Source organism: Polyodon spathula, chromosome 4, assembly GCF_017654505.1.
Source record: "Polyodon spathula isolate WHYD16114869_AA chromosome 4, ASM1765450v1, whole genome shotgun sequence".
NCBI lineage: Eukaryota > Metazoa > Chordata > Actinopteri > Acipenseriformes > Polyodontidae > Polyodon > Polyodon spathula.
In genome coordinates, this window is record NC_054537.1 from 15216318 (window position 1) to 15243150 (window position 26833).

At 35.1% G+C, this 26833-nt stretch overlaps 1 protein-coding gene across 1 annotated transcript in view; it reads left to right on the forward strand.

The window, feature by feature from the left end:
• Positions 1-150: 150 nt before the first annotated feature.
• The window catches only part of LOC121314208 (cadherin-10-like), a 30424-nt gene continuing 3741 nt past the window's right edge, over positions 151-26833 (forward strand). Inside the window, exons 1-9 of the mRNA XM_041247232.1 lie at positions 151-317; positions 13005-13333; positions 17797-18091; positions 20143-20262; positions 21291-21458; positions 22775-22962; positions 23794-24047; positions 25862-25998; positions 26320-26441. Coding sequence (XP_041103166.1) covers positions 13112-13333; positions 17797-18091; positions 20143-20262; positions 21291-21458; positions 22775-22962; positions 23794-24047; positions 25862-25998; positions 26320-26441 — 1506 coding nt within the window. The 5' untranslated portion in view covers positions 151-317; positions 13005-13111. The remainder of the gene's footprint in view (positions 318-13004; positions 13334-17796; positions 18092-20142; positions 20263-21290; positions 21459-22774; positions 22963-23793; positions 24048-25861; positions 25999-26319; positions 26442-26833) is intronic.

Below are 26833 nucleotides of genomic sequence, written 5' to 3' on the forward strand. Positions count from 1 at the left end.
GAACACTCCCACTGCATTCACATGGAAATCTATCCGGAATATCCAACATCTAACTCCCGCATCGTCAATTCTGCAGCTCCATCATCACCAGCCGTTCTCTGTGTGAGTGTTTTTTTTTTTTTGTATTAATCAGCCAATCAGAATGTCAACCAATCAGGAGGAGATGCCTTCCAGAGCAAAAATAAGTGATGCAGAGAGAGGCAAGCGGGGAGCAGACTATATCGACTCAGTTCAACTGCTGCAGTGAAAGGATACACATCACGTTATTTGACAGAGCTTTGCCTTATATTAGGATTGTGAACTTCTGTCAGTATTAGGTAAGTGTGATTTCATACAAACCTCTTATTGGATTTACTGAACTTTATTAAAACACCTGTATATGAAAATAAACCATGCCAGGACCCATTGTATTGATTAAGTTTTATTTTTAAGTACTGTGTGGACCTTTCTTAAAATAAAATATATATATTTAAAAAAAAAAAAAAAAAAAATTTCCCTTATTAAATATCGCAAAACGTCCAGTTATATACATGCACACAGAGAAAAGTGATAGTGCAGACGTCCAATTATATACATGCACACAGTGAAAAGTGATAGTGCAAGTTTAAACAACCTTGTCTTGTTTTACTTATTTTATTTAAAATAAACATAATCTTATTCATTTAACATTTATTTATGATTTATATTGCTGGAGTGCACTTCTTATTAAAAAAAAAAAAAAAAAAAAAAAAAAAAAAAAAGTGCATTATGGTCAACGAACAATTGTTCGTGCCGCTATACACACTGGGTGGATACTTACATTAGTTATTACCATAATTTGACATATGCTTAATATATTTTCTTATTAGTTAATACATTTCACCTGCTACAGGTCAAAGACCATTAGTAGTTATTAGTTCCGAAAACATCAATTTATAAATCAGCTCCTTCAAAATGAAAACATTCTTTGTATGTTAAAAGGTTTAATTATTGGGGGAAAGGTACACACAGATAAGGGAAACTAATAATGAAAGCACAGTATTGCAAGCAGTTTCAAAGGAAATTGTTTTGCATATCAACAAGTGTGTTATTTTTAAAATAATATTTTTTTCCAAAGTCATATGTTGTTTTGTATTGTTTTCAAAATACTTTTCTCTTGAAATAGGCTATTGCAACTTGAAATGGTTCTTGAAATTGTTCATAGTCTACCTATGATACATTTTTTTTGCACCATATCTTCACATTAACATTTTTGATGCAGTAACATTTGTTTCCATTTAACCAGATGGCTATGGCTGTGGCTATGACATAAACTCATACAGTATTAATGGATGCCATGAAAGAAAACCATACAGTTTTGTAGTGCAGTTATGGTCACCCATGGCACATGAAAGGGACATTCATAATTCAATTGCTGGGTTAGTATTTATAAATATGCTAATTATATGAATTCAGGGAGGCACATTTCTTTGTACAACATAAGACATTCTTGCTAGTCTGCAGTTGATTTATTTTTATAAAATGCAGATCATGAATAAGGCTGTATACATCAGCTCTATGAAAGAGGCTTGTCACTGCTGCAATAAAATCCATATTTTATGTGGGTTTAATGCAGCACTTTGTATGATGAAAAGAAGTATGTAAAAGTAAGTGCTTTAAATATGTCAGGAGGCAATTCATACATACATTCCTTGAATCTTAAAAAGATGAAGGCCAGTGTAGACAGCAAAGTTCAGAAGCATATATCATTGGACTATCAATCAACGAAAAGACCAGAAAAAAAATAATTAAATACAAATTGGAGAGGGGCACTGGAAAGGGATGCCATCACCATAGTTACATAGAGTATGGTTAAATTAAGTTTTTTTTTTTTTTTTTAATACTCCCAACATTAATATGACACACTGCCAAAATAAATACATTAATATTAATAGACAATTGTGTTCCACATAGCTCAGTGTTCAGTGTTTTTTATAGCACTGGTTATAACACCACATCTGCCTCTACTGCCTTTTTAACACCCCAAATTAATAATACTTTCTCTGTCTCTGAAGCACGACTTAACAATTTTGAGGACATTTTGTTTATTTTACATGCTGAATTTGAAAACAACCAGCTGTAATTGTTGGTGTTTGTTTTTTTGTTTTTTTTTTTTTTTTTTTAAATATTTTACTCCAGATGATTAAGAGTTTGAGTCTGACCTAAACTAAGCATTGAATGATGTGGAATCAAGAAACATATTTCTTACATTTAAAAAGGGTAGTCCTGTGTTTCTCTGAAATTAGAGCACTATGTGTGTGATTTTGATGTTTCAGGATTAAAGGATGTTAGGTTCTCTCGGGGTCAACATAAAAAATGCTTGGGTGATCAAAGCCATATTGACAACACAGGAGATAGGAGATGTAAAATATTTAAAGATACAAGATGTGCAGGCACTTTTTATGAAGTAAATATTTGAAAGGATGCACTTTGATTACTAAGAAAACCAAAGACTTATGAGAAACCCTGTTAAGTATGTTAGGTTTCCTAATTTAATGTCAGGTACTGAAGCACACTGTTTTTACAGCCCAGTTATTCAAATTACACCTCATCAAATGTGTCAGAGCAATGTACTGCAACTCAGACTTGACTGTACACCTTGTTTGTAGTGATGTATTGAGCAGAGCAAACCATGAATAGAGAATTAAACCTAGCCTGTTTGTGGTAATAGCAAGTGTATATGCACATTCCTATGGGGTCATCATCATTGTTAATTAGCTTACTTTATCAACCATCAGTTTAAATGAGTAATTAATACAGTACATAAAAATATTGTAACTCATTTAATTTGACAAACCTGAGCTTAAATCTGTGTTAAACTAAAAGGCAGACATAACGAATGGATGATTTTACTCAGATAACCTAACAGAGTGGGCTACCTGTTCTGTAGTTTCCTATGTAGTCTACACCTATAACCCTTGGTCTGAGAACAATAGAAGTTATCTACTGATTACTAAGCCTAACTTGGGGGAAATCAACGTAAAGCAAAACCAACCCGGCTTTCTGACCACCTGATACCGAGCTCTGAGGAAGTTTATAAAGATGAATCTTAAGCAAAAATAAATGTAAAAAAAAAAAAAAAAAAAACACCGTCCGGTATTACTGCTCCTAGATAAATTAATAAAAATACTGTCTATTGAGAATATAAGCTAGGTCATAACTAATTTAAAGTACTGGTTTTGACTGGTCAGACATACTTAACTGTTCATCATGGTTTAAGAGACTTGATTCTGGATGAAGAGCTGATTATCCTGGCAGAAGATAAAAAAGACAATTAAAAGCCAGTCTGTTGTTGTCTACTCTCCCAAAGTAATGTAAGTGCTGTCAACACCTGTCTTGGTTTTATCTAACTGAGTATATCCAGTGCTAAATCAGTAAATGTGTGCTTTAAATGAGGCAGATTATTATTAATTCAAAATGTTTAATATGTGCATCAGTTTAAAGTTGTTGCTGATGAGTCTAAAGGGTATCCATTAATTGAAAATTCCATTAACATGAATGATGACATTGATAGAAATACTATAGGATTAGATTACTCTAAAAGAGAGATGTATTAAGATTAATACATATTACATAACAAGAGAAAATAGTGTTTTCCCATCCCCATTTACATCCTCAAATACACTGTTGAATATTATGACCAAATCAAATTGTAGCCTATGTCAGTGTCTGTGCTGTAGATAAGACAAATGTGTAAGTAAAGTACTAAAGCCAACTCTGGGTATCTTCAGGGTCACCTACCTATTGTCTCACAAGTCAACCATAATCTGCTGATGATATAGAAACAAAACTTTCTAGTGTTAGCAGTTTGTCGGACAGTGTATCTACAGTATAATTAATAAAACAGTCTGTTCAAGTTTGTGATTTCTGTTGGTACCAGTTAACATGTAAACAAATATTTAAACTGTGAATGGTTTATAGAAACAAATGTAAATTACATTTTATTCTCAAATGGCACTGTTAGAATATTATATTTAGCAGCTGCAGCGCAATCTGTGTTTTTAATGAATTATTGAACCAGTTGTAAAATGGGCACTGAAACAGCAAAACAAAGCTGAAAAAAGACAGCACTGTTCAGCCTGAAATAGACTATCAATCTTGTATTGCCTTGATAACGATGAGGGTTATTTAAACCACTAGCATGCTCTGGTAAGGACTGGTTTTTCATATTCTGGTCAAAAAATTGCTTATTTCATGACACTTCCCAAGGTTTTTAAGATTAAACATAATATTTATTAATGTCAGAAAAAATTGCGCTTCACATTGAAAAGTGTACAACAAATGTTCTTAAATATTTCAATACTTACCTGAACAACAGTAAATGCTAAATTTCTGAAGATCTCATTTTTTGTTATGTCCGCCTTTTAAAGTAAAGACATTCTATTGTCACAATCAGGGAGTTATCAAACAAAATAATAATAATAAAGTAAATAAATACAATGGCCCCTTCTTGTACTGGACAGAGTGATCTTTAGCAACATAATCATTTCTTATTTGTATATTTAGCAGACGCCTTTATCCAAAGTGACTTACAGAGACTGTCATCATGCAGCACTATGCAATGTGCTCAGTCATTTACTGGAAGCAAACTAAACCGGCTGTCAGGTTCTTAAATGTGACAAGTAGTGCTTCACTAAAGCAACATTTGCTGTATTTATTTTTAAGTGCTAAAAAAATATGTAAATTTACACTATTCTTTCAGAAATGGGAATTTCCTGTGGAATTACATATTGCACGGGTACATTTGATGGAAATTGTTCAAGTCCTTATCCAGATGCATTAAGAGTGGATACTCTTTAGAACTGAACATAGATATTAGTCTCTGCTTTTTACATTTTATTTGAATATATATAGTGATATGGATTTTATTTCCAGTGGTTAATCTTTTTGAGCAGTATGTGTTTGTATGTGTGTTTTACCTTTACTTATCAACTAAAGTTACCAATAAGTAGATCTTTGAATTATTACCCACTTTACCACCTTATATTGGGTCATATTTTAACACTCTGCTATGTGTTTTTGCCTTTATACTAGTTTAGCTTGTATACAAGTAAGAATTAAACACTAGCTATTCTTTACGTAACGTTGTTCTGTTACAATCTGATAGAAAGGAATTTCAGATTTTTAAAAAATCTCTATCACAGTAATATACAGTAATCTATCACATATCTGAGTGCGTTGGGACCAGAGTAAGGGTGAATATGTAAAAAGGAGGATAAATGAATCCTGTTTTAAATATCATTATACACAGTTGTAACAATTACTATATTCACACAATTATTGTTTTGAGATTCAGCTTTTATTAGGGAGCTCCCTTAAATCCCTTGTTTAGAAATCCCTTTATTAGAAATGGCGTGTGGGTGCGTGCATTCGCTGCTGAGTGTCAGGCAGTAGATTGAGACGGAGGTTGGAGTTGATTCACCCTGCAGGCGAAGAGGATTTATCTATAACCAGCACACTGAACAGCTCACCTGGCAGTTCTAACAATGGTTGTGCACGGAGCACATACAACACAGTGTGCGAAAACTTTGGTAGGATCTACACTCCCTGAGCTAATCTCTGTTAAATAATAAACTAATGTAGCTGAAGAGATGGTAGATAAAAGGCTAGGGCAGATATGCGACAGATAATAATATAAATAAATAAATATATATATATAATATATATATATATATATATATATATATATATATATATATATATATATATATATATATATATAAACTGGACGTCACATGTTTTAACTTGAAAGATATACTTTCTTTTTTTTAAAAAAATACATTGTGTCTTTCAAAAAATTTATTATTTAGATAAAAAGTCTTTTAAATTAGAAAATTTGAAAAAAACCTGTAAAAAAATTTTTGGGAAAAGATAGGATATAGATATATATATAATTTTATATATATATATATATATATATATATATATATATATATATATATATATATATTACACACATACTGTGTGTATTATGCCAGAAGTATATTAAACCCCTGAAGCACTATGTGTGCCTGGGGCATATCCCCTCCAGGCATGCAAACAAGGGCTACATCTCTTAAGTCTAAGAAGACATGATTTTGATCAAAATAATCACAGGGAAACTAAAAAGGAGAAACTGAAGTCTGATTAAGATCAATAGGAAATAGCAGAACATCTTTGGATCTGTTGAGAGCGAATTGTGCATTGAGTGTGACAGGAAGGATTCGGTGGATAAGACTGATACAATTCTCAACTGTATGTGCGATATTGCATTGATTTTAATACCAGTTGATGGCAACATCTTAAGTATTGAGAAGCAGATCTTTTTGTTTTGTTGTTTAGAAACCAGTCACCTTAGAAATCCCGGCTGACATGAACAGTTGCTCTCAGTTGCACTGCTGGGTGGACTGAAGTTAAACAGGATGACCTCTGTGATTAAAATGGACACCCTGCACGCAACTAAAACATTACATGAATAAAAAACTCATTGTGTTGGTGTCTGTTATATATTTTTGCATAAGGTTTTATCTCAGTGAAATCATGAAGCAGCTTGTACAAATAAGGATTGCACTATTGCTCCCACCAAAATGATCTAGGCTGATTGACAGAGAAGTGGATAGTGTGATAGCTGTTTAAGTAAATAAACAGTAGATACGCAGGCAAATGTAAGTACAGCAATCCAAAATCAATAAATTCTTTATGCAATGCAATGGGAATAATGTACACCAAGATGAATGGTGAAGCAGTTAGCAAAGATCAGCTGTACTTAAAATAAAGTTAGCCACATAACTGTACATTTCCTGATGTGCACAAGGTGCATGGTGTAAATGTTAACAAGATGCTAAGGTCATAAAAACCCACATAAAAACAGCTGTACATTGTGTTGTGTAACACTGCCTTGACCCATGGATATGTAAGGCTGCAAAAGCTTCCAATTACTTTTTGACAAAGCTGTCATTCAAACTAAAGACTGGAGCTTTTAAAACAAGCCCAGTAGTATACTAATCTGTGTGCAAGCTGCAAAACAGTCTTCTCACAGATTTAAAGAGTAGAAGCAACAAAAAAAAAGGTAATTTAGGTTCTGGTGAGTACAGGAGAGATGGAGTGCTGCTAAAGGTGACCTCTGGGGCTAACAGGGTTATTTTGCCAACAAAAGTTTAAACTTATTTTGAGCCACTGTAATTGCAAATCTCCAAGACATCAAAATAAATAATAACACATGTATATTTTCTTAAAACACTTTCTGTGTAAATAAATGTGTTGTACTTATACTTTTGCAAACATCCTCACAGCTAAAAGGTATTGTAGATTTTCAAATTAAATATATTTGCTGGTTAAGGGAATTAAGTTAGTTCCTCCGCATTATGAGTCTGCTTAGAAAGACCATTTTAAAGAAATAATTTAAAACTATTTATTGAAGAGTTGTTTGCAATTCAGATTTTAGTAAGTATAGTTTGTTATTACATTCAGTTTCAATACTTTCTCTGTCCTTGAGCTATAGGAAGTAGAACAAATCATGTATTACATCTCAAGCTTTCAATCAATGATTGGAGTGTTGATTGTGTACATGCAACATCAAAAGCAAAACTGGCAGTGGCAGACAAATTGTGTTATTTATAGAGAGATCCCCTGGAATTAAACACAGTGGTCAATCATTGATTGCAATGAATCCTCAAGGAATTGACTTGAGATTTTTCAGGAAATGCTTGGCAAGGTAGCATTCTGAAGTTTTCATCTTGTAAAAAAAATTTCATTTGCTGTTTGGCTCCTACTCAGATATCTGTGGTCACCTCTGCTGTAAGGAGTTACATGTTACTTTTTCCAACAAAAAAAAAAAATGACTTGAATGTATGAGCACCATTAAGAGATTACTGCAAACCAAATGAAGGAATAAAAATATAGAATGCAGACAAATTAGAGATTAAAAACAGCCCACAGATAGCAATAGGAGAGAGACACATAAAAGATACAGGAAGGTAAACAACTGTGAAGGACAAATCCAAGACCAATAGTTAGGTAATAATGTGAAACTTCCTGGTAAACAGCCACAAAAGCGGTAAAGACAAAAACTGAAACATTGGAATGTTACAGCATACAATAAAATGACTCATATAAAGATCACCTTGAGGTGTGAGACCAGGGCTCAGATTGGAACAATAGCCAGCCATTTGGAAGAATAGCTCAGTTCTTTTACAGCGTGCCAGAGGATGTACATACTGTACACACATAGATCATCTTTACATTTTAAGGTCACATTTTTTTCAGATTCTGTTATTTAATTTAGTGGGTTGGTTGATGATAAACAGCACTTAATTGCAAGATTATATCCTTGAAAATATAAATCCATAAACTGCTGAAAATTAACTTTGACTTACTGTGTTTAAAATGACAGTGCTAGGTAGTGTCTTAGGAGGGTAAGAGAAATACAGTGTGCCATGTCAGCAGTTACCAAAGCAAATGCTCAGAAACAGCTTCTGTTAAAGGGGTTCACGTTTTTCTTTTCAAAAGCGCACAGTTGTTTGTAACATAAACTGTAACTTTGGAATGAGAGCGAAATCAAAATAATAACAATAAAAAAGATTCACTGAAATTCACTGAACTGTGCAGTGTTGGGATTTCTCTTATACAGTTGGCTAAGAATATACTACATGTGTAATGCCATTGCCTCTATAAAAGATTCAACCATCACAGTATGATTCAAAACCGAAATATTCTTAGTTGACATGGAAAATAATACAAGGATATTCATCAATTTGTACAGAGGTGTTATATTAAATGTAACCATGAGCTCTTAGCAAACTTGTTTCTTTCTAATTGTTATAATGGCGTTTTTAAAACCCAAGTGAAATAAGTCAGTAACACTGTTGGTTCATTTAGTTAATGCAAACAATATGCAAATCCAGTTACTGCAGTAAGCTGAAAGTAGGATGTAATTCACATTGCCATGCATTAGCAGTCTCTATAAATCCCCTCTGTTGTTTGTACAGCACTTGCACTTGTCCTTGTTCCTTCTTCTCAAGCACATATTTAACATTCTCCTTTTTCACTTTTAATTGTACCTATGGGATTCATTGGAGTCGATCCTTGAGTTTGTGTCACCATGGCAGCAACAGAAAAGTTCACCATGTTCGGTGACTTTTCAAAGTTATTTGTGTCACAGGTTTTGGTCAACTATACAGTACCTGTCAAGTGTAAGCTGGCTGAAAGATTTTTTTTCTGCTTACTGAATAAGTCCTGGTATTACACAGCATGTATGGAGATACCTGAAGCCAAGCAGCTTCATGCCAGCCATGTGTATCTCTCCATACTGTAGTATGTATGTATATTGTTGTAGAAACTGTATGTGACAGAAAATGTTTTTTGGGGCATTAAGTTCTCGATTTTAGAGATAAGCTTCTAAAAAGATATCCCCCCAAAAAATACTTGCAACTATTAATATGCAGATTACTAAATAGTAACCATTTTAAAGGTGCAGTAAAATACCTGCTGTCTTAGTAACCCTGGTAAGGATGTGTTCCTATTAAATGTTTAACATTCTTTTTTTTTATTTTTATTTAATGCCCATTCATTTTACCCTCCATTTTCTCCCCAATTTAGAATGTCCAATTATGTTCCCCTTCCCACACCAATTCCCCAGATAGCTCAGGAGAACTAAAGGTTCAGTGGGCATCCTCCAATACCTTGACCAAGCCAGTTTCCTCTTTTACCCCCAGGAATTTGAGAGTGTTTGTCAGCACCAAGCCCTACTGCTGTCTGTCTGTTCACCAAATGCCTGGCCAGTAGGGTCCGATCTGGCACAGTGAGGAAAAGCAGTCCCTGCTGGTTTTGCTTCCACAACTGACGAGAGCCCCAGAGCCAGGATGCGATCCTGAGCCCCCCTGACAGTATGACTCGCACTAAATGTTCAACATTCCTAGTCATACTGATACTCTCTTTTGGTTATATTTTTAAGAACATAAGGAAGTTCACAAACGAGAGGAGGCTGTTCAGCCCATCTTGCTTGTTTGGTTGTTCGTAGCTTATTGATCCCAAAATCTCATCAAGTAGCTTCTTGAAGGATCCCAGGGTGTCAGCTTCAAGAACATTACTGGGGAGTTAGTTCCAGATCCTCACAATTCTCTGTGTAAAAAAGTGCCTCCTATTTTCTGTTCTGAATGCCCCTTTATCTAATCTCCATTTGTGAACCCTGGTCTTTGTTTCTTTTTTCAAGTTGAAAAAGTCTCTTGGGTTGACATTTTCAATACGTTTTAGAATTTTGTATGCTTGAATCAGATCACTACATAGTCTTATGTGTTCAAGATTGAATAGATTACATTTTTTAGCATGTCTGCATATGACATGCCTTTAAACCTGGAATAATTCTGGTCTCCTTTGCACTCTTTCTAGACCAGCAATATCCGTTTTGTAGCGAGGTGACCAGAACTGAACACAGTATTCAAGATGAGGTCTTACTAGTGCATTGTAAAGTTTTAACATTGTTTCCCTTGATTTAAATTCAACACTTTTCACTATATATCCACGCATTATGTTGGCCTTTTTTATAGCTTCCCTACATGGTGTAGATGAAGACATCTCCGAGTCAACATAAACTCCTAGGTTTTTTTCATAGATTCCTTCTTCAATGTCAGTATTTCTCATATGCTATTTATAATGCACATTGTTATTGCCTGCATGCAGTACCTTACACTTTTCTCTATTAAATGTAATTTGCCATGTGTCTCCTCAGCTCTGAATGCTGTCTAGATCATTTTGAACGACCTTTGCTGCTGCAACAGTGTTTGCCACTCCTATTTGTGTCATCTACAAATTTAACAAGTGTGCTTACTATATCAGAATCTAAGTCATTAATATAGATTAGGAAGAGCAGATGACCTAATACTGATCCCTGTGGTACTCTACTGGTTACCTCGCTCTATTCTGAGGTTTCTTCTCTAATCAGTACTTTCTGTTTTCTGCATGTTAACCACTCCCTAATCCATGTGCATGCATTTCCTTGAATCCCTACTGAGCTCAGTTTGAGAATTAGTCTTTTATGCAGGACTTTGTCAAAAGCTTTCTGGAAATCTAAATAAACCATGTCATGCTTTGCAGTTATCCATTGTTGCATCCTCAGAAAAGTCAAGCAGGTTAGTTAAACATGATCACCCTTTCCTAAAACCATGCTGACTGTCTCCCAGGATACTGTTAACACATAGGTAATTTTCAATTTTGGAACTTATTATAGTTTCCATACGTTTACATATAATAGGGGGATCGGTATTACGTTTGCAATTCTCCAGTCTGTCGGTACAACCCCTGTGTCAATATACTGTTGCATGATCTTGGTTAGAGGTTTGTAAATAACTTCTTTCATTTATTTGAGTACTATTGGGAGGATCTCATCCGGCACAGGGGATTTGTTTATTTTAAGAGCTCCTAGTCACTTTAACACTTCTGTCTCTGTTATACTAAATTTATTTAAAACTGGATAGGAACAGGTTGACATGTGAGGCATGTTGCCCGTATCCTCCTTTGTAAAGACTTGTGAAAAGTAATCATTTAATACACAGTATTTGCTAATTTTTTTTTCTTTGCCTATGATTTTGCCATTTGTATCTCTTAGACATTTTACCTGCTGTTTGAATGTTCTCTTGCTGTTATAGGAAAAACTTTTTGGAATTGGTTTTAGCCCCCTTAGCAATGCTTATTTCTATCTCTCTCTTGGTCTTTCTAACTTCCTATTTGACTTGTGTTTGCAGTTCCAAGTACTCTTTCTGTGTACTTGGTTCTTGGTTCCTTTAAACACTCTGTAAAGTGCCTTTTTTCTCTGAATATATATTTTTTAATTGATCTGTTAAACCATTCTGGCAATTTTGTTTTAGATTTAGATTTATCTATTTTTGGTATGTAATTGTTTTGTGCCCCTAGTACTACATTTAAAAATAAAACAGCCTTCTTTTTCCGTGGATGTTTTCTATATGTTTCAATGTCTCTAATTGACAAGCCTATGTGACAGGCAATTTAAGCAGTTTCAGACTGTGGCATAAAATTATGTGAAAAACTGTAAACAATGTATTGTTTCCAAACTAGTGTGTGAGTGTGGAATTCATTTGGCACATTTTATTATTTATCTGCTGGATGGCTCTTACATTTGAAACTGTAAATAAAAGTGAAGGTATTTTGTTGCATCGTGTGTGTGTGTGTGTGTGTGTGTGTGTGTGTGTACTCTTAGCTAGTTGACTTGTGATATCAAGGGATTATTGGGTCATGAAGCTAAAGAAAATGGTTCGTATGTCATGACTAATATGGTCTTGGGTCTGTTTCCCCACTGGGAACAACATCTTGTATATTGCAGGACATTAGCTTTCCTGGCTACATGAAAATATACACAACATTGATGGATCTTTTGTACTGTATATAGGCACAATTATCTACCTACCTTAGTACATTTCAGTACCTTGTGGCACAGTACTTGATTCATACAGACTAATTACTATACATTTTGGGCAGCTTTATATATACTATGACTATATGTACCACCAAAAATATCCATCCAAGTTTCAGTATCCATAGTTATTATAAGGTGTATATATATATATATATATATATATATATATATATATATATATATATATATATATATATATATATATATATATATATAAACAAAACAATGTTTGTTACAATAAGACCGTCAAATCGTTTGGATTTAACCCAAAAAGCACACTATCAGCAATCAAATGGATTAATTTAAATTGAATAATATGTATAGCTACTTAAAAGTCAGTGGATATGTTTGTTTTATATATTTTTGCAAGCAAATACATAAAACCTTGCTATCATTTCTAGACAGTGACTGCAGCTGATGTAAACCTCATTGCAATAAGGCTGCAAATGTACTGTACTATAGGGGCTGCAAAAAAACAATTTATACAAGAAAATACATATTTAATAATGAACAAACATATAACAAAATGCAGGAACAAAATGAGCTGGCTAATAATAAAATCTTCATCTCTGTGTTTCAGGTGGCCGCAGTAGATGACAAACTGGAGACAATGCAGTTGGGCAGAATTTACTGAGGAGTGACGTGGCAGAAGTGTTCTCTTATTCGGATTCAACTACACTGGATACAATGAGAACTTGCTTACTGATAGTACTTTGGGCATGCTCGTCACAAATTTGTGATGCAAAAGCCTTATTTAAAAGGACTACAGAGGAGGTTGTCAAGGAAGGGATGATGGTGGGGCGAGGAAATGACGGGTGGGCACTAAAGCGTTCCAAACGAGGCTGGATGTGGAATCAGTTTTTTCTGCTTGAAGAATACACTGGGTCTGATTATCAGTATGTTGGAAAGGTAAGGGTTTTTGTTTTTTTGCATAGATACATGAAGTAGCTAGAACACAAACAATGTATAATAATGGTTATATAATGTTTGAGTCATTAATAACATGTGTGAAACTTTATACTAATGATAATAAAAAAAGATAACCAATTGATAGAGAACTAACCCTTGGCATTTCTAGTCACAAATTCCGTGCTTATATTACAAACATATATTACAAACCTATGAAAGAAAAAAAAAACAACAAATAGTCACAAGTAGTCATTTAATCTCTCATGGACATTGATTGCCCAGTCCCTCATTCTTCTCCCAGAAGACTGTTCAAGTGTACAATGCAAGGTGGATGAATGAATGTCGTGTCTTGAGTATTCTGCATGTTTAATATAAACCTTTTAAAGAAATGATTTCTAGAAAGCCTATGCTATATAAATCACTCAAAATGGGTCTCTAAGCTTTCTGTTATCTAACATTGTACAGTAGATTACAAAAAGAGCTTCAAATGGGAAATGCCTGTAGTAGAGTCTTTGTAATCAATGCAGTCTTTATCATTACGTGGCCTCCATTTTGCACCATATTGATGCAACAAAATGTGTGGATACCCTGTGAGTGTTGTTTGTTTTACACAGTGAGTAATATTAAGGTCATCAACTAAATAAAAACTCATCCCTGGTCATGTTTTGCTAAATTTAAGCTGTTGGCTAAAGATTTGCTTATTCTAATTTATCATAAGACAGTATAGGTGGACACATTGCATACAAAATGATATCAACGTTAGAGAGACATTCCAGCTCAATTGATGCCTTGTGTCAATGGATTATGTTAACATTTTAAATGGTAAATATTTCATCCGTCCATCAAGAAAGAAAAATGAGGTCAAATGTCATCAAAATGGCACAACACCTACCCTTACTCTTTTGTGTATCCTCAAAAAAGAACAAAAACACACAAGCATGCAAGAACCATGCTTCTATTAACAGAGTATGTGCAGGTAATTCCCAACTTGGAATCTATGTTTTGATACAAGAGTGCACTGACTAATTATGTGTTTGGCAGTAGGAGTTTTAATGCCATTGCCAGAGCAAATATACTGTACATTGTCATGCCTACAAAATGATCAGTGCTTACTGTAAAATAGAATGGAGGTAAATGGTTTATTTGTCACTTGACAGAGGCATTTAGTGTCTTGCCCTTTGAAAGTGTTGTGTGTATTAAAAATATAATCAGTTTTAACAGAGACTAGTCCCAGCATTAGTGGAAATGTGGTCATGCTAAATTGGATTAATTGATGTTTTACAATGTTTTGGCCAGCCAGTGCAGTTGGCTCTTAGGTAAAAGGCATGGGTGGCTGTTAAAATAATGATACCATAATGACTGTGGGTAAAACATTCATTGCAGTATCTTCTTATGACCTTTTTTAAGTTCATTACAGCATCAGTGCAAGTGACGAGCCACAGAATAAGCAGCACATTTTTGCTGCTGTGTTCAAGATTTTGTTGATACAGTGCTTCTGAAATGGATTGATTATGTATAGTTAATAATTAGGTGGTGCCTGCGATTTCAGTGAAGCTTGGCTAACTTCTTTGTCAGAAACATCCATCTGGCTGTGCCAAAGAAAGCTGTATCACAACAATCGACAGTGACAAATACACGTCAAGTCAACAAACCTTCACAGTTAGTGCCTTCATTTGTATTCTGATTTTTGGACTAGGGTACATTGGGTTTGCATCATTTGAACCTGTATGGCAATTTAGCAAACTGGTAAATGCTATGCAGGTCCTTTGGAGGTCCAATATTTATTTGTTTGTCAAAATCTTAATATGCCGAGGCAAAACAATGTTTGCACAGTTTAATGGTTTCTCTGAAAATCAACTGAACCATGGGTACATTTAAGAAGGTTCTTTCTCCAATGTGCACTTGACACAATTCTTTGTAAAATGGGAACTGTTAGTGACTTAACCCTTAGCAGTCCATTTATTCAGCGCTTGTCAGGCGCACATGAGGTCCAATTTATTTTCACACACACTGTTTAAAATATATTTTTTCAGAGTAAAACAGGTTTAAAATACACTGCATAGCAAAAGGACATCAGTACTGCATCTTCAGTATAGCCCCGCCCCTTGTTCGCTGTATTTTTCACATACCTCTTTATAGACGGGCATACTGATAAATCCTCTCCTTATCACTCGTTTTATCACCAAACTCCTCAATAATGCAATCCAAGTCATTATTTTATTACTATAACATCTCAAAAAGCTCTACAAATGCCTGTGATATTCTCCGAGCGCTGGATGCGGAAGCAGCTGTCTTCTTTGTTTGTGTACTTGTTATCTCTGTGTTGCAGGTGCTATGTGTATTGCTCAGATACGCCCCCTTTTTTTCAGCTTTATTCGGCTCCTAATGGTCTTACTCAGCCATTGAAAGGTTTTCTCTGCGTTTTCCAGAGAAAAAAACAACTAGAGACCTGTGCTTGATGTCTTTTTGATGATGTCTTACAGGGTCCGACATCAGACTGGGAAGGGAAAAGCCCTGGTCCGACATAGGTCCGCAAAGGGTTAAATCTAGTAAGCCCAACCAGGAACTCAAGGTTTATTAAAAACATATTTCTAAATTATTTGTTATTATCTTTAAGATATTACCAGTTTAGTTTTCCTTTCTATAAAATGAGGATAAATTGCAAAAACCTTGATAAATTTGGACCTTTACGTTATACCAAACCAAGCAATACAAATACACTGAAGTACCCTAAGCCCCGCCCCCTCCAATAGCAAGTTCAATCATGTCTCCTCCAATTCATGACATGAAACTTCGCTCACCATACTAGGGGCGATGACTCCTGGTATCGTAACTCCGCCCCCTTCCTGAATGGCCGGCTTCTGACTGACCCTGGAATAAACTGCCCAACCATTCATTACGAGGAACACAGTTCCTGTTGTACAGTGCCCTCACAGGTCGGAAGGGAGATGTTGTTCAGATTTTTTCGCTCTCTATCACAATACAGTATGGAGGAACCTTACAGTCCCGCCATCCTTTCATTGGCACACTAATATTTGTGGTTGAAGATCATGCTGATTTACTTCAACAGGAAGTCTAGACTGGAATTATCTTATTTATTAATATTTGGAATAAATTGTTTGAAATAATATATAGAAAGAAGAAAGAAGCTGGTCTTTACAAAAGGAGCTTATTTTAAATAGCTTCAAATATAATTTTAATTGCATAATTTTTAAATGTAAATATTGCAACCTATAATAGGAAGCTGTGTAACCACCAAGATTTAGTGATCTAGCCCAGCTAAAGTACCTAACATAAAATGGTATGTATTTAATTTGACTATGTAGCAGCTAAATCAGTGTGTATATATATATATAAGGTATGTATAGATCATCAGTTCAGAGCTGCCATAATAATTTGTGAAATGTGTTTAAAAATAATCTTTTGTTTGTTCTGCCATGCATTATGTAAACTACCATATTTCCCAAGAGAATAGGGATGAGTTTTTGTTTGTTGAAAATTACAAATAAAATAATGTCTGCACATGGGACGAATCCCTGGTTTTAAAAGATATATTGTACAAAAGCTAAGCAATATGTTAATATGCTTTTCTGGACATGAGAACAAAAGCAATATGCTTGTAGCTCCTTCCTGGAATCTGAAGAATAATAACTTCAAAAAATATTCCCATCTGTCACGCTGTAGCATTATAGTTCTTATAAGAACATCAATGCCTGATAAATGGTATATGGAGAGGCATGCTTTGTGCGTATATTTGTGTCATACATTTTACACACACATAATTATCTTTACCATTTCTAGAAAACCTCTTAATTTATTGTGATAGTACTGTAGTTTTAACATCATTTACGGCAATTAATCCAAATCTGTTTATATGCAGGAGCCTCTCTGTCTCTTCATCCTTCCAAAGGCACTAACATATTTACCTGTGTATTTGTGGATATAGGTTGTGGTGATTTACTTGTTTTTAACAGAAAGACTACATTGGAATTGTTAACATAAATCATTTCAGTTCTTACTATTTATCTTATGCAGAAGCTTTTTAAAAAAAAAAAAAATTAGCTAAAAGAAGCTTATATTAAGTAGGTTCAGATGTCATTTTAATTAATTTTTAAGATTGTTTGCAATCCATCTAAATGGTTCTGGGGTTCTGCTGCTCCAGTATTGAATTTTCTACCTGCCACTTGGCTTTGAGCTTGTCTGGAGGATCACAAGTTCTGTTAAAATGAGGTGACACCGTTTGGTTAAACTCTGCCAGTCCCACCTCCTCAGCTTGTCTATAAAATGAAAGGCAGCTTGGTCTGACAGAGTTGATACACGACCAGTTACCCAAATTAAATGCGCCTCAGTAAGTCGATAAACTCCTGTTATTTAGCAATCAGCATTGTAAAATGGAGATGGAGACCCATATGGTTATTTGTTTTGTTTGCTTACATACTGAAGCTTCCTATTTTTTTTTCTAGCTGCATTCTGATCAAGATAGAGGAGATGGAAGTGTAAAATATGTCCTTTCTGGAGACGGGGCCGGTTCCTTGTTTCTTATTGATGAGAATTCAGGTGACATTCACGCTACAAAGCGACTGGATAGAGAAGAAAAGGCTTACTACACACTTCGTGCTCAAGCAGTAAACAAGAGGACAGGCAGACCCGTTGAGCCAGAATCACAGTTCATCATTAAAATCCATGACATCAATGACAATGAACCAAAGTTTACAAAAGACATGTATATTGCCAGTGTTCCAGAAATGTCTGATGTTGGTAAGTTGCTAGCAATGCTACTCTATTGGGCTTTATTTTCCACTAAGGAATGGTGATATTTAATGAATTAAATAAGTTAAAAAAATGCTTATAGTTGTATTTTTCTCTTTTTTAAACTATGAATCCAAGATATTTAAATAAATGATGGGATTTATTTTAACACAACATGATGGAAAAGTGTAAAATACTGTTGTTGTAACATCTAAGATATAAAATGCAGAAATCCCCCTGGAAGGCGATCGAGTGCAGGTGATATGTAACTGTGTCACACTTCACATGTTTCCTTATGGAACATTCTTGATCCAATTGGCAAATGTACTGGTAATAACATTTATTTAAGTTATTGAGAATATCAGATTTTAGAGATATAGCGGGGTGTCTGTCTGTACTTAAATTTGTCCATCTGTATGTCTCACTTAAGAGTTGTGCATATATCTGGAGAACAGCTTATCTGATAGTCGTGAAACTTGGTAATTAAATTAACTAGCTAGCAGGTTAATGACAATATCAGATTCTAGAGACATGGGGGAGCATGTGTGTGTGGGGGTGGGGTGGGGGGTGGGTTGTGTATGCATCTGTACATCTTTATGTCACACATTTTTGCATATACACGCTTATCAGATTGCATTGACTGTGTATTCTATACTGTTCTGTGCAAACACTTGATACAGTAGAGGTCATCAACTTTTTCATTATACTGTTAGCTCTACAGACCCTATGTTTACGAGACAACTATTTGTGTTCGCCTTATAATGAAAGTGAAAGTGCCAGTGGAATGGCATTACAGGGCATATTGTTCTAAAGTGTAAAAAGCCACCTTAAAAAGTGGAAGCCCTGTATGCTACTTACATACTTGTTAAGAAGATGGCCATACCCTCAGTAATTGATGAAAATGAATGCTTTGTCACACCAAACATGAGCACTGTACTGGTTTCTACAGCTAGCTGCATGTGCTTAATGTTATTTCACAGTTCTCTGTCACCATTCTGTGCCTTTATCACTGAGCAGTTTCTTCGTCACTGACTGGTCAGATACTCACTATCATACTTCATTCAAACTCTGTTGATTGAAAGGGTTACAGAACACTCTGCAGTGTGTTTGCTGCATTATGGATAACCCTGGTTACAGAAACAGTTAAAGTAACGTGTTTCTTACACTGCAGGTTGTTCTGTAACAGCAAGCTGCTTCATGCCTTTTATAGTCTTTGTGCGTCTACTTTATTTCTTAATAGTTTCTTTAAATTAGGAAAAGGCTTGATACATACTATTTTCCTGATATAAATTGTTCATATTATCTGCTTGTATTTTTGGTTTACCTGTAACCCTGTACATGAAACCCTAACTGAAATTACTCCATATGTACAGTATTTTCTAAATTGTTATTATTAATGTTTTTATGAAACCAAACCGCCACCAAACATATCGGGGTGTTGGTTGATGAAGTAGGTCCAGGTCATCTCTAGGCAAGGTTAAGTAATATACTAATGTTAATGCTCCAGACTTACAGATTTTAATGTTTTCTGGTTATTACAAAAATGGAAAGAAGGTAAAAAAAAAAAAAAAAATGCTTTTAATGTTAACAGAAAAGCTAGTCAATTATTAAAGCACTACATTAAGAGCATTAGTTTGCTGCTTCTGATCCCAACAGGGACCACGATATTTAATCTTGTTCTGTATTTAAAGTCCTGTGCAAGCAGCTACATGAACAATATGTGTAGTGAATACAATTGGGAGAAGCTTCATATAAGGGATAATTCAGTGAACAGCAGACCAACTGGGCAAGTGCAAATGGTAACTTGAAACTTAAAATGTATCCACATAAGCAGTAAAGTGTGCCAATAAGTACGGTATAGGACTTTGAGTTAATTATCCATTTTTGCCTGTAACAGGCTTCAAATCAGATGTTTGTAAATGGTTTCTGTTGTTTTAGTTTCATGGCCTTAGATATAACAAGACCCCTTGGCTGCATAATACTTTTCTTACATCAAATTTTAGTTGGAGGATGTGTCTTATCTTTTTATTTTTTACCTAACAATTCCACTCTGCCTTCAGGTACGCCGGTTATACAAGTCACCGCAACTGATGATGATGACGCTACCTATGGGAACAGTGCTAGAGTGGTCTACAGCATTCTCCAAGGACAGCCATACTTCTCTGTGGAACCTGACACAGGTCAGAATCTATTTTTAATCACCATTTCTCCTTTCGTTTTTCAGTTATTTCAATGAACAGATTAAACATAAGCACTCTCTTTAAAGGGAATTATATACAGTATCTGCAGTCTGTATTTACAGCAAAATCTAATAATTTTTAATGCATATTTTGGAAGCCTGCCCATATATCTTTTTTTGGTTTGTTTTGTTTACACAAGCAAATGGCCACAAATACCTGTGGCAAATCAACCTTTAGATTAAGTTCTTAGCTTTAATTTATTGTGGGCTTGTGTAAGGTCTGGACAACAAGCTTGTTCCTATCACAGAAAACATGATTCGTGGGAGTCTGCTGCCATTGTAAGATTTTATTAGGCAGAGACTCATCTAATCTGAGAACTAGATAAAATGTAGCCGCATTAGTAAAGAATTGTAGGATAAATCGCAAAACATAAAACATATATTTCATTTGAATTATTCCTCCTTTCATTATTACAGCTTATATAACCAAAGCTTATATTGTGCTAACAAGAAATATTTTTTGGAGCTCCTGTTTGCTCCAATATTCTGTTCAGAGACTGGTTACAGTAAGTGGCCTATTAAACAGCCATTGGGTTGAAAAGGAATGGATTGGTAACAATGATTTTATTTCTCAGTCTTAACGTTCAACTTAAACCATTATGCCACAATGCCACTGGAGAGCTTTCTTGACAGAACCGCTGCACAGTTTGGAACAATTTGGCACAGTTTAAACTCTTTTCTGAAAAGAGGCTCCAGAATAGAAAAAAAAAAAAAAAAAAAAAAACAGTGATACAGAATTAGGTTCTCAGTCGAAAGGAAGGATGGTCCCTCCATGTGAGTGAGTTTCAATGGGAGGGTGCGAGAAATCTTGAACTGTGGCTGCCCACCGTTCTACTGTATTTGATACAATAATACACAGAAGACTCTAGTCACTCCTGTTGCCAATCCCGACGCAACAAAAACAATGCAAAATAAATCGAGCCAAAAACGTTGATGTTAATACAGTGTTTTTCTTCTACTCGTTTACAGGGATCATTAGGACAGCCCTGGCAAACATGAACAGAGAAAACAAGGAAAAATACCAAGTGGTCATCCAGGCCAAGGACATGGCAGGGCAGATGGGTGGATTATCAGGGACTGCGACAGTGAACATCTCCCTCTCTGATGTGAACGACAATCCTCCTAGATTTCCTCAGGGTAAGTTGAATTTTATGTTCGCCTTTGAAAATCAAATAAACTTGGCAATCACCATCTGGTCCCTGCAGAAAGAAAAAAAAAAGAATATGGAGTATAGTGCAGGGTTATCAGTGCATGGCACCTCTTTGATTTGTGCTTACTTGGGAATAATTAAATGCAGAACCATATGATGTGGTCGCAGGTCCCGTAAAGTGTATCAGATCAGTCTAGTAATCCCTATTAAATGAAAAGAGGAGACTTTGGGTTTTAGTTCTCTCTCTCTCTCTCTCTCTCTCTCTCTCTCTCTCTCTCTCTCTCTCTCTCTCTCTCAGTACATCTAGCATTTCCTCTACAAGCAAATAGCAATGCTGCTGATTCAGATTGACGAATAGCAAGGTTGTTGTGTTGTTTTCTTTCATCTTTAAGCAATGCCTTGTGCAGTGGCAACAACGAATATATAATGAAAAAGGAAAAGCAAATCTGAATTTGAGAATATCGTTATAAGGCATAACAAAACTAATTTATCACGGTCCTTTCCTTTTTTATTTGTATCCGTTCCAAGATTCAAAATGCTGGCATGTGTCTGGATGAAGGCTTATTGCATACATTGTATAACTGATCTAGTACAAACAAAAAAACTGGGTCTACTGTACATAAATGGCTGTTGCCTTGAAGCCAGGAAAACTATACTTGCCTATATGGTGTATTAAATATGGGGATATGCTGTTGAAAAAACACAGAGCTTCATCATTATTTCTTAATTCAATGGTTTACAATTTTGATTAATTCACAATTTAGCCATGTTGTGCATACTTTAATGTATAAGGGCCTATGTTACATTCAATATTTGAATTTATTTTGTTTTATGTGCAAGTCAGGAGAAAACAAAACACAGTCTCAGTGCACCATCAAATATTTAAGCAACAGTATGAATCAAACACAATTTCAATCCTAGCATGTTAATAAGCATCTTGGTTTTACTACTCAATCCTACCACCTTTTTTATTTTTCATTTTTGACATCCTCTGTGTCATTTGTTTTCAGTGGTTTTCTCCGTAACAAGTAATGATTGAATCTCAGCTCTTAGTTAATCACATCAGTGAAAATAGACTAATTCATAAAAACTAGGCACACATATATCCTCTTTATGGTGCTTGGATTGAAATCAGTTCTGAATCAAACCTCTGTATTTTTTTTTCACAGAAAATAATAGTTGTGCCATTTGTTCTTCAGTTTGTAATTTTGCTGCGTTCATTAAAAGAAAGATTCATGAATAATTTATTACTGGTGTGATTTCAACATCAGGGATGACTAAAATGTACACTTCCTTGTGTTAGGTACATATCAGTTGAGTACCCCCGAGTCAACAGAGGTTGGATCACCAGTTGGCAGGATCAAAGCTAATGATGCTGATATTGGTGAAAATGCAGAAGTTAAATACAGTATCATTGGTGGGGATGGAGTGGACATGTTCGATATCATGACAGACAAGGACACACAAGAAGGGGTCATCTCTGTGAAAAGGGTAACTGTGAAAGCCCATACAATGGCCACAAATGTTTGCCGTTACATTTTCTATACTTGTATAATTTACTAAGATACTAAAAATAATTGATTAGAATTGATATTTACAATATAGCCTTTCAAAAATACTTTAAAAAGCCTATATTTGTGTGTAGTATATTTGTTGTGTTTTGATGTAAGACTCTATGGCTTGATAATTAATTCACATGCTTGGTAATTAATAACATCTCATCGAAGAAAATGACTGCATACTGACTGTATACATTAACTATGAAGACCATTGTGCCAGCACTATGGGCAGGGTATTTCAAAGCACAGTCCAATTATTTTTAAAAGTTCAACCACATAGTGGACATTTTGTAAATTGTTTTGAGAAAATCTTGACATTTACAGCATCTTTGGGCTCCATTATTCAACACTCTTCTTGATTAAGGACAATGTGACACTGGTTTCATGTTCTTCTCACTGAATCCTCTAATTAAATGTATTATTTAAAAGAACGTGTCATTTAGAATTACTTTAAGAAAACGTTGTTTTTTATGCTTTGTTTATTTAGGTTGTTTAGTAAAACTGTTCTTTTAAAACGGTGAACAGTAATTATGTAAAAATGTGCAATATGAACAACAGGGACAGAAAAAAAAAAAAGATTTAACTACCGGTACTGTATTTAAACACCGTGTTACTTCCCAGAAATGTAACCCTTCGACACAAAGACACTTCCAGAACAGTAAACACATACATATCTTATACGTATGACTGATAATATATCTTGAAGGCTAACACTACTTGGTGGCAATGCTAATTGTGTTTTGTATATTGCTATTTTATTTAGCCTTTGGACTATGAGAGAAAGAAAATATATACCATTAAAGTGCAGGCAGAGAACACACATCTGGACCCTCGATTTCTTTTACTTGGCCCCTTCAAAGATACAGCTACTGTGAAAATCACTGTGGAAGATGTTGATGAGCCCCCAGTGTTTGAACGGGCGAGTTACATCATGGAGGTGAAGGAGGACGCCAGTATCGGCACTATGATAGGTGCTGTTATTGCAGCAGACCCTGATGCCACCAAAAGCCCTGTCAGGTAAGACAGACATGTCAATGTCGTTACAGTTTTGAAATAAGATCAGCCTTTAATTACTAATTGCCACATCGAGAATATATGAATATATAATATGAACACTTCACAGATTTGTGTTAGTTCATTTTCAGACTGACCTTGGACATCCCCTGCTGTGTGACAAGCGTTCAATTTTTTTGTGGAAAACAGAAAGATCATTGCTCAGAGAAAGAATCTACTGCTAATATTTTGCTTATAAATGTGCTGGGGCACTTAAAACATTTTCTGCGCAAGAAAGATACTTCATTCGCTATGGGACCAGGGACCTCTTTTAAAACCAACTAGCTTGTAAACAATTAGAAGTAATACTGTGCGTCGCTAACAAACATCTCGGGGGAATACTACATTGCTGATTTATGTGTATACAGAAATAGCGTGTTAGACATTTGGAGAAAGAATATAATAGGCAGTGGAATTACATCAGGGTTAGCCTTGTTTGTATCAATGAATGCGTTTTACAGAAGCACTGTATACTTGGCAAGCAGAAAAAAAAGATTCACAGTTGTACATGAAGAACAATCTAGTTTTAAGATCTTTGTGCAGGAAGATATTCTGCTGATGCTCTCTTGAGACCTGGTTTATGTGAGCCACTGCTTTCTTGAGGTTGAGAAATCTACAGCAGTCCCTGCAGAGTTTCCCCGGCATTCATTAATCAACCTGAAATATTACACTCACCAGTAAAAACTGTGTAAACTTGTGTTTGCATGCTTTGAAACAATGAGGCATGTGCAATTACTACACACAGTTTCTAGTCAAAAACTGGGTCTTGTTAGTCAATGGCCAAGCTAATACTTATGGTGCTCATGCAGCAATTTAGTGAAAACATTTTCTGAAAACTAAAACTGATGCAGTAGGCACAGATCGTTAGTAACTGAAAATAATGAATTGCCGCACAACTGCATTGTCACAAACTGAAGGCAGTTGACAACAACCAAACCGCATTCTCCTCCTGACATTAAAAAACAAAAAACAACAAAAAAGGCTTTTTTTTTTTTTTTTTTTTTTTTTGCCAATTAAGATCTTAGTTTTGAAATGGTTTGAGGCTCTTTTATGTTTTGCAGCCAGGTTTGAAATGTTGCTTAATGGATATGTAAGAAATCCTAGTATAGTGCACCTCCTGGTTGCCCTACTTAATGTATTTAAAGCTGTGTTTGTGTATGGTACTATATGTCATATTTGAGTCACAGGTACTTCTTAAAGAGTAAATCACACAGCATGCCTTTTTAAACGTTTGTGTAATGTTCCCAGTAATTTTGAGCGGTTCTGGGTAAGGTTCATGTAGGGTGGGTGTTCAATCCTAACTACCAGTTTCTCTTTGATTTCTGTGTGTCAGGTAATCACCCTAAGCAAGTAATTAAAGTTAAGTAAATGGTCTATAGAATTGTCACAGTTGACCCTATTTTGAAAGGAGCTGCTAAATTATTGTGTAAATTCTAGTTTTAAATTTTTGCAATTAATTTTATTTCACTCAGAACATTTGCTTCTGTCTTGTCTCAAAATAGGGTCCTACATGTTTAGATATTGTATTAGTAGTAGTGGTATTTTTGCCCATTATCAAATGAATGGATGTTATCCACTGATATCTAATACAGTAGATGATAGCCTTATTTGTTTAGCTTGTGGATACATTCTAAGTAGTAAGTTCAGGCATTTTCATTTTGGATTAGGGTTTAAGAAACAAAATATTACAGTGTAAGAAAATAAAGAAAAAAAAAAACATGAACCAGTGCTTTATACACCATAGAAAGCATTAAGATGTGGTTGCTATTTTGTCTTAGGTATTCCATTGATCGACTTACGGACCTGGATAGAATGTTTAACATCCACTCTGGAAATGGCTCAATCATCACTTTTAAACACCTCGACAGGGAATCATTTCCGTGGCATAACATCACAGTTACTGCAACGGAGATCAGTAAGCAAGATTACATATACATTTCTAATTAAAGGAAATTAATTTATTAGTGTATTGGCTTACTGAGTGAGGGTGGGGGGTCTAGACAATATCATTTGCAGAGGAGAAAGGAAAATAAAGTTGTACAAGGTCTGTTAATCTTGAAAGTTGAAGACACATAGGAATCATTTTCATTAAGTGTGATCAGATTTTCTGTGAATCTTGATTCATGCTTGTTGCAGATGTTGAGGACAGCTGCATGACTACAGGTGTGAAGCTCCTTCTAATAATTGTCATTGCTTTTAATTAACCTGGAATTATTTTCCTTTATTTTTTAAACAGGCAACCCTAAACAAGTGGGCCGTGTTCCAGTGCACATCCGAATTTTGGATATTAATGACAACGCCCCAGAGTTTGCCACTTTCTACGAGACTTTTGTCTGTGAAAATGCAAAAGCTGGACAGGTAAGGTTACATAACTGCAAACCTTGCAGAAATACCGAGTGAATTGTCCCTGAATATCAATGCACCAGTTCAACACTTGTGGGCACTTTTATTGTTGGAAAAATTAAATAAAGAAAACAAACACCACAATGTGCCTAGTTCTAGTAGCAGTAAAGCAGATTTAGACTAGTCCCTTCTTTGCACATGTCGTAAACTTGTATTCTCAGGGTGATACAGCTTGTTTTACCTACACGGCTGAGGAGACGCTACCCCTACAGTGGTTTTACCCTGAATACTATATATTCACAGGGCCGCAAACCTTCTTACTGTATTAAAGATGCAAGCAATAACTTGTGAATTCATTACACAATAACTTTACAACTTTCTGTTAATTATTAACCATGTGATTGGAT